Here is a 9,310-nt window from a genome sequence, read left to right as displayed (position 1 = left end):
TGTGAACCATGTCTCATGTTTAAGTGTGATACTCCTTGAAAGAGCTTCTGTACGACGTCCCGAAAACGGCGCTTAGCCGCCTCACCTGACCCGCCTCGGCGTCATGCATGACTTCGGTCAAGCGTTTTCTTCTTTGTTGCTCCCAGATCCGCAAATATGTCGCAACTTTGATGTCAATCACAGTGGGGATTGTTGAAGAAGTATTTCCCCTAGAATGAGCAGTTTTGGTTTCATTTCCGAGGTGCTAGGGGAGCTTTTGTGCGGTGTCGTCAATTGACGACGCCAGGGCCGAAAGGGTTAATGGTGCATACTTGAACAAAGTAAAATGGACGAAAGGATAACTTGCCGATGGCAGGGACCAAACATGCGACCTTCGATTCTCTTTCGTTCATCTATAAATAATAATAACAACAACAACAACGACAACAACAACAACAACAACAATAATAATCAATCAATCAATCAATCAATCAATCAATCAATCAATCAATCAATCAATCAATCAATCAATCAATCAATCATTTATTTAACGTGCCCAGGAACAACCGTGAGGTCTTTGTGCAGGCGCACGCAAAAATAAAATCAATAAAAATAAACAATACAATACAGACAGTCTTCAGAAATAAAAAGAGCAAAAACACGTAGACAAAGAGAAATGAACACTAAAGGGGAGGAGTAAAATAAGACAATATGAAAAATATTGAAGGGGAATAAAAAATTAGATTGCACATATAGGGAACGTGCACTGAGCTGGTGGCGCCGCTGTGCGGGAGTGAACGAAACGAATTGGCGTGCTACGTGCAGCAGCCACTCCACTAGCCGAGCCGTGTCACGCCGTTGGAGGAGCTTTGCAATGTCGCGCATGAATTGTTGCGTCGTCAACTGCGCTAACAGTTATAAGAAGTGCCCTCCTGGAACAAAGTTCTTCCGTTTTCCGGGGCGACAAAGCCTCCTAGACCAGCGGGAACGGTGGATTCGCAGCGTACGCCGTGTGAAGTAAGTGATCCTGTGCGTGGTTATGAAGTACATGTTGTTGCTAGTTCGCTGTGAATTTACGCTGCACGCAAGTGAACCGGTATTTTTACAGCGCAAACGGAACCGAGTGGCAGCCGGCAAAGTGGTCTCGGGTCTGCAGTCTACATTTTGTTGGCGGAAAGTCATCGACGGATCCAGCTTCTCCCTCGTACGCTCCTGCTGTTTTTCCGCCGACGTACCGCAAAACTTCGCCGATAGCTGAGGACAAGAGGTCTCGCTATGAGAGGTCAGTAGGCTCTTCCCGCGTCCAACAATAAGTACAAGGTACAAAGCGTTCAGCCTGTTGCGGGGGCAGCTGGAAAGCCGCGCGATTTGTGCAACGTCGTGGATATCGCGCGTCGCGAATGCTTCGAGAGCGATAACTGTTTTTTTTTTTTAGAAACTGTCGCTCGTTTGCCTTTCTAGAATTATCGCGCCAGCGGGAGCGGTCACATGGTTATATAATCGGCAGGATTTTTTCCCCGTATCTTTCAAAAGGGACACGCGTTGGGTATCGAATTACATCAGCACATCTCCAACAGCGTGAGCGCGAAACAACAGAAATATAAAAAACAATGCTCGCTTTTTGTATTAATATTTGTCCGCCGCGTATTGCGCATGATATGAAGTGTAGCAGAAATTGAGATAATCTCAAGTGTTTAGGCGCTTTCTTTTTTTTTTCTCTTCCCTCACGTATCACTCTCTGCTGCTGGATTATGAATTATGCCGCTGAATATGAATCATGCAACTAGAATGGCCACTTAACTTTTGTGAAACTACCTTATAACTTGCACTGAAATGTATACGGTGCATAGACTTGGTGCTTACACCACATCCATTGAAATAGGTTGTGTAATGCGGCTGGTGTGTTTAGCAGATGCAAAAGTGTCGCAGCGACAACAGCCACCTGTGCTGTATCATAATAAATAATAATTGGCTGCTTATGTTCTCGCACGTGCAACATTTGGTTCTTGTCTTTGGAAGATGCAAAACGTGTATCTTTTCCATCCCCAGGTGGAGAAAAAGGACTCGTGCTTCACCTGCCATTTCAGACCCAAGTAGTGTCAGTTTGCGTGAGGATGTAGATGAGGATGAGCCTGTAGACAGCTCCATTTCGCCAAGTGATGATGGTGAAGAGCTCGAATCACTACCACATGTCCCACCCCAGTGTGACGAACATGAATTGTCAACGCGTGAGGTATGTAGCATAATTTTTTATTCATAGTGTGTCAAAATTTTGCCCTAATGAATGTGTCTGAACCGTCCATTTGTTCAGGTTTCAACACAGACGGATGAAAGCTGCCCTCACATACCAGCATCGTTTGTTACGTTAAGCTGCTTACTTGACAGTCGTGCATGTGAGGCTTCTGTTCAGTGCAGTCACATCCCTGTCCCTCAAAGTGAATCCTGTGACAAGAGCACCAGTACAGTAAATGTGCACGAGTTCTCACCGAAGGCATTCTGCGGCTACGAATCTCTCTCTCCTGGAGAGGAAAATGGTGAAGCCCTGAAGGACCTGACTGGCGTCTCAGCTGCCTGCTTTTCCATTCTTCTTGGAATGCTAGCTCAGGTACGGTTTGTCCTTGCCTTGTGCAAATATATGTTGTTCATCTTGCAGTTGAGGTCTTGTCAATAAGGTGTTTACTAAAGCTACCAGGTTGACTGTTTGATAGTGTTTAAGTCCAACCTCTTTTATGTTTACAAAATGTGACATCTCATGGGCTGACATGGTAACCTCAAGATAGTGTCAAAGCCCATCGCAGTTTCTCATTGTTTGTTGAAAGCTGAAGTTTCCGTATACTAAGCTCCCAACTACAGGCATAAATGACGCCATAGTGCTGAAAAAACAAGACATGAAAGACAACAGGACATTCATTCCCTGTCCTTCCAGCGCTATGGCATCATTTACAGCCAATAACAAACGAGTTTAAAAATCTGCACTCCCAACTTCAGTGTCATGCAGAAAAAAATTAACATGAATGTGGTGGTCAATAAACTTTCCACGGTATCTTGGATGTAATAGTGCATACGTGTTAATTCACTTTATGTATATGCAGATGAGGACTCCTCGGGCAACAGACATCACCGTTGGAAGCCGTCTCCTCCTCTTCTTGATGAAGATGAAGCATGGACTCACATTTGCTGCTCTTGGTGCCCTCTTCAGTGTTCACCGAACCACTGCTTCTCGTGTGTTTTATGCTGTACTTGATGTGCTGCATGCCAAGACTCAAGGTTGGCTTGTTTGGTTTCCACGTGAGGTTGTACAGGAAACAATGCCCCCGTCATTTAAAGAGAAGTACCCGACATGCAGGGTTATCATAGACTGCACGGAGGTGCCTATTGAAATGCCACCAGAGGTCAGCGAACAAGTGAACTGCTGGAGCAGTTATAAGAGCAACTTCACACTCAAGTTCCTTGTTGGTGTAGCCCCTTGTGGATTCATTTCATATGTTTCTGAAGTGTTTGGTGGCCGCGCTAGCGACACTTATATTACTGCAAACTGTGGTCTGCTTGACCTGCTTGAGAAAGACGACCTGGTGTTGGCCGACAAAGGCTTCCCCCACATTCGCTGCGACCTAGAATCTCGCCAGGTTAGCCTAGAAATGCCCCCTTTTGCTCACATGAATGAGCAGTTCACTGCTTCAGAAGTTGCACGCACATATAAAATAGCCTCTCACCGAATTCACGTGGAACGATGCATTCAAAGGATCAAAGTGTTTAACATTCTGTCTGGAAGGCTACCACAAGAACTTAGATGCCATGTTGACAAGATAGTATCCATGTGTTGCATACTCGCAAACATGCAAAAGCCAATATTCAAAATTCAGCAGTGATTGAATGTAGAGATTGCGATGGTCCTAAAAGCAACCATATTCACTTTTGATCCTATTTTAAACATTACAGGCTGCAAAAAATGCAAAAAAAAACCACAGCCAGCGTGTTGCAAGTCATATTGAGTGCGACTGTACACACAAGGGTTAGTGTTCATTCACAATTTTCTGCTTTAATGTCATTCGCTTGGGGTTCTTCCTTTACTTAAAGATGCCATGTGAGCAAACCAACAAAGGCCTTCGCTAGTACTAGCAATCATGACTTAAGTCAAGCAGCCAGTTTACTTTTCTGGATTTCGGAACTGTTCATTAGTGTTTTTCAATGCACAGGTATTGACCTCTCACATTGAAAAGCTGTCTTGATTGTAGAAACTGTGCATCATCGTTGAATAACAAATGTTTGGCAGAGCTTGTGAGAACTTCATTGTGCACTGTAGTGATGAAGACAGAGAGGATGACTGAGCAACAAGGCCCTCTGGTGATGCAACATCATAGAAAAAAGACTGATTGTACTTGCACTGCACAAAACAGGTTTATTGCACTTTGAGGAAAAACTAATGACTTAAAATGAGAGGAAAAACATACATAACACACTGCATAAAAACATGTTGCAATATTGGAACACAACGGTGTATCACAGAATATTGTGGCTGACCTTGCAGGTTTTTGGCCGACTTGAAGAAACGTTGTCTAAAATAAAATCATTTCAAGGAATCATTTCTTTGTAATTTATCACAAGCAGAAGTACACAAAATATGTTTATTGTACTTTGAGGAAAAACTAATGACTTAGAATGAGAGAAGTAACGTGAAGACCACGTTGCATAAAAACATTTCCAGCAATACTGGAATGCAATAGTGTATAACAGATTACTTTAGCTAGCCTTGCAGGTAATTTAGCACACTTATGAATGATTGTTCGTTACCTCATTCTTGTAAAATTTAAAATAAAACCATTCCATCTTTGGAATGATGAATTTCAAGAATTCTTCATTTCGCCTTACTTTGACTACAACCAGCTGGAGTGGTGAGTACACAACAAAGTGGCATAATTCAAGGTTCAGAACATACAGTGACACCTGAACTTGTGTATAGTATGCGTGGTTTTCTTTCAGTTGCAGTTCCTCATTTACCACATGCAAGTAGTCCACAGCTAGAGTTGCATTTTCATGAATTGGCTTATCCCGACATCGAAACGGGCACTTGATCTCAATTAAGATGACATCGTCATCCTGTGCTAGACCATCCGGGCTACAACAAAGCCAGCTCTGCACTTTGCTGACGACAAGACCTATGCGGGTGACTGTGCGGCCTGTTTCTCCCTCATAGTCCTTTCTTGCAGTGGCTTCCATTGCAGTTCCATACCTGCAAGCTTCATTGTAGAAATGCTTCTGGTGAACAAGGTCATGGGCGAGCTTCTCAAAATCCCTTTCCCGCACGCGAATCCTGTGGGCTTTGGAGCTCGCAGAGAGTCGTTCTCTCCTGAGTTTGTGCCACTCTGGACACAAGCTTTGCTGAACGGTCCTATTGGCTATAGCACTGCACATGTCCTCATCAATCATGATGTGTTCCATGTCTGTAACATCTTCTATTTTACATTCTAATGAATAATAACAAGGTGATGAACACGCAATCTTTGGAAGCAGCTCTTCGAGCCTCTTTGCATTTTCTTTCAAATCTAGAAATGCTCTTAGCATAAGTCCTTGCGAACTGTTCATTTTTACGACATCTTGTGGTATGTATGATGCAACAACTGCGGGAGATGTTTTTGGTTGGAACATTTCCTTAAATGGCACGCCTTTTGTGTATAGCTTTAGTTGCTTGTTGGAGGGTGACTTCCATTTGTTTGGTTGTGACGTCTTTGTAACAGACTCTTCGCTGTTGACGAAAGCTACAACTGCTGCTGCATGCTTGCAGTGGCCTTCAACACCGCCCCTACAGTTGCAGTGAGCTCTGGTGATCAGCCTAGTTGCATCAAGCTGAAAAAGAGAATACTCAAGTTACACCTGGCCTCCGGGCGGTGCGAATGAAAAAGCGCGTTTTTGGTGTTAATAGTCTAAAGTAATTAATGCTGAAAAGTACACATGCATACTACAGAGCGCGTGCACTTAAAGTTACGTACATCAGCCAACAGTTATCTCGCAGTTCACGGCGATGACCATATTGTCAAATTACTGGACGCCGTCGCTTAGCTGCACGTGCGTTATTGTTACGCGGACCGTAGTTCAGACAATTTGATAGGTACATAAAGGCGAGCATCATTGAGTCATGCTCATTTGCAGGTAAAAAATGTTACTCGTACGCCTTACGTAAAAGCAGACGGCGCAGTTCGTAAACGGGAACAGTAAGAAACAAGAGCCGGATGCGTGGCACAATGCATCGGGGACCGCGCGAATTTTAACTTTTATTACACCTGTATTGCATTTGCCCCTTGACAGCGCTGCGCATGCAAGCGGTGCCGCGCCACGCTGTTTTTAAGCTACGTCACGGCTAAGATATCGCTTGCAAAGATGGCACGTAACAGATTTACCCAAGCACCCATGCAGCCCGAGCAACGTCCACAAACGGAACTGCAGCAAAAAAAAGCTTCGCACAATTGTTACGGCATCACTAAGTGCAACACGGGAGGCGATCGTGCGTACTACTTGCGCCGATCGCACACGGTTGCCCTCAAGACAACATCACGCTACAGCACATGTTTGACGTTAATGTCATCGTTTACTCTGTAATAAGCAGGTAAAATGATGAAAAAGCGTGCGCACAAACCTCGATGATGACGGCGTATGCTTCCTGATTCACGTTGGCCTGTCGCACGCATCGCGCTTTCAGAATACTCTGTCCGACCGTGATCTCTTCCGTCACGTCGAAAACGTGCCTGCTGCGGCATAATTTGAGTCCCTTCTCTTCGTTGGAGGGTTTGAAGAAGCCTGCGCTGTTTACGTTCTTGAAGCCGGCGCGCTTTACAACACCACTCGCCATCGCGCGCACGCACGTCCACAAAACGCAGGCGCAGCAGAAGGAGAGACGAGATCTCGTAGCACGACAGTTCACAACTGAGTGGCCACTCGCGGCGCTGACGGCGCGCTGGCGCACTGCATAGTCGCGCCACCTGTAGGTGCCGCACGTTTCCCATACAACTATGCGGAAAGACGGAGAAGGGAAGACTTTGTACACTGTGCCATACTATGTCAAAACAGTGCAAAGCTCGGATAAAAACAGTGATTGTGGACTATGAAAAACGTCAAGATCAAGAAAATTAATATTATAAAGACTTTGTATTCTGTGAACGGTAGAGTGTTGGAAGAAGCAGGCGGGTACATGAAACGGTCTGTTCTCTCTGGTTAACTTACGCGGAATTCGAAAATTAACACAATTGAGAAGTACAGGGCAGGATATGAAACCGTGGACTAGCTTGTAGAGAAATAAGAGATCAGAACGATTTCGTCGGCAGTGAAGTGATGGCAGTGATAATGCCTCAGCAGTATTTGAACGAGATCCAGAGTCATTTTTAGCAAAGCGATGGTTATATATGCTGAGGAATTTTTTCTGGACTCGTTCAATGGTGTTACCGCTGGATTGAGCAATGCCATTCCATATCACGGACGCATACTCAAGTTGCGGAAGACATATTGCCGTGTACAATTTGTGTAGGGCCATGGGAGACCTGAATTCTCGAGATATTCTACAAACACATCCGAGAGAACGAAGGCCCCGCATAGCAGCACGCTTAACGTGAGAAGAAAAGTTTAACGCGCTGTCAACAACACCACCAAGATCACTGATTTCATAAACCTTGCATAACGGCACAGAATTGACAAAGTATTGAAATGACACGCTAGATGTTTTGCGAGTGATAGACATGAATTTTGTCTTTGAGGTATTTAGAGAAAGGTTATTGCCGTTGCACCATTCGGAAAAAGAACACAAATCTGACTGCAACAAGCGACAGTCGTTAACTGAATGAATTTCCTTAAATATCTTGATGTCATCGGCATACAAGAGGAAAGAAGAATTACGAATGGCAAAAGAAACATCATTAACATCTTTAATAATATTAATAATAATAATAATAATAATAATAATAATAATAATAATAATAATAATAATAATACTTTAATGATATTTCGCACATTAACAATGTACAACAAAATTGGCCTGCCAAAGCCTCATTCGGCTTGAAGGGCAGAGCTGACAGACAGCAGACCACAGGAATTCATTTATCTAGGACCACTCAAATGTAGATACATTTTTTATCTTTTCGCGCATACATGCAAACAATAGACGCGCGTGTACAGCAGTGGATGAAGAAATAAAACTGATAGTAATACATATAACGTCACCTAGCCTTACATGAGTGGACCATTCGTACATGCAATGGCAAAAATACTATAGTAGTGTTATAGATGTGCATATTACGTTCATTCCGTAATGGTTTGAACCGCGCTGAAACAAGGATTACAGGGCAAGAGAAAAGAACGCGTGCTGGCTTCTCTTCTTCTCTTGTCCTCGCTTTAGCGCAGTTAAAAGCATTACGGAATGAACGTCAACCAACTAGCCCAGCTTGGGGCTCTTGTGCATGTCACGCGCTCATTGAAGTGCGTGGGCATGCATGGCGACTGGACGTAAATCATCGAAGCACTAGTAAAACATCCAGGCACTCTTACGCTGGTAAAATGCAACCAATAAGTAAAGCGCGCATGTCGCCGGCGAGAAGGCCCCTGGCAGCAGCGAGTGCAGCCACCATGAGGCCAGCGCCATGCAGGGTGCCAATGCGCACAGCAAGCATTCGCTCGTCAGCACACTCTCGCTCCCCCTTTACCGGCACAGCGCGCAAGCGGCCGTTTTAACATATCAGGGTGCAACATTAGCTTCTTCGGGTGCGTAGTGGCTCGTGCGCCTGAGATATGTTTAACTAACACAGGAGACGAGGGGAAGACGGAGGTTTCAATTGATAAAAAAATCGTTGTATAGGAATTGTCGCTGGAGCCAATGCAAGTGGACTGGCGTCTACTAGCCTTGTCTTCACCTAACTGGAGCCAATGCAAGTGGGCTGGCGTCACCTAACTTGTCTTCGTCAGGGACACCACGAAGACAAGTTCACTTGTCGAAACATTGGCTCCAGCGAGAATTCGTACAAAACGATTTTGCCATATAGTTAGTATCGGAAATGGCTATGTATACTATTCTACAGCGATTGCCAAGAAATGTAAAAAAATTGAGTAGCTTGCACTGGAGGCGCATTCCTAAAGAGGCAGCGGAGCTGATGGGTACATATGTGGTCCTGTCCCTTGCTGTTTTGCTAAGTTTTGCAAATTTTCGCTTTCTTTATTCTGTATTTATTTTCTTCTCTCTGTTTTTCTTTGTCTTTTTCTCTGTGTATATCCCTTTATTTATTTCTCTCTCTCTCTTTCTTCTTCTTTATTGCTATTTTTAACTCTCTTCCTCTTTCATCCCTTTGTTTCTCTT

At 44.2% G+C, this 9,310-nt stretch overlaps 2 protein-coding genes across 2 annotated transcripts; one reads left to right on the top strand and one right to left on the bottom strand.

Annotated features, from left to right (window-relative positions):
* The first annotated feature begins 752 nt into the window (after positions 1–752).
* On the top strand, positions 753–3,912 carry LOC119385346 (uncharacterized). The gene is made up of 4 exons (XM_049413961.1): positions 753–996; positions 1,088–1,261; positions 2,029–2,212; positions 3,072–3,912. Exons 1-4 carry the CDS (start codon positions 854–856, stop codon positions 3,846–3,848), a joined length of 1,278 nt encoding a protein of 425 aa, XP_049269918.1. The 5' UTR covers positions 753–853; the 3' UTR covers positions 3,849–3,912.
* An 801-nt stretch (positions 3,913–4,713) lies between these two features.
* On the bottom strand, positions 4,714–6,831 carry LOC119385345 (uncharacterized). The gene is made up of 2 exons (XM_037652803.2): positions 6,611–6,831; positions 4,714–5,823 (listed from the first exon to the last, which is right to left on the bottom strand). The coding sequence occupies exons 1-2, from the start codon at positions 6,821–6,823 to the stop codon at positions 4,750–4,752; spliced, it is 1,287 nt and encodes a 428-aa protein (XP_037508731.2). The 5' UTR covers positions 6,824–6,831; the 3' UTR covers positions 4,714–4,749.
* Positions 6,832–9,310: the final 2,479 nt, after the last annotated feature.

The sequence above is a fragment of the Rhipicephalus sanguineus genome, chromosome 3 (genome assembly GCF_013339695.2).
Source record: "Rhipicephalus sanguineus isolate Rsan-2018 chromosome 3, BIME_Rsan_1.4, whole genome shotgun sequence".
Taxonomy (NCBI): domain Eukaryota; kingdom Metazoa; phylum Arthropoda; class Arachnida; order Ixodida; family Ixodidae; genus Rhipicephalus; species Rhipicephalus sanguineus.
The sequence above is the reverse complement of the archived record's forward strand: the minus strand, read 5'-3'. Positions and strand labels throughout refer to the sequence as shown.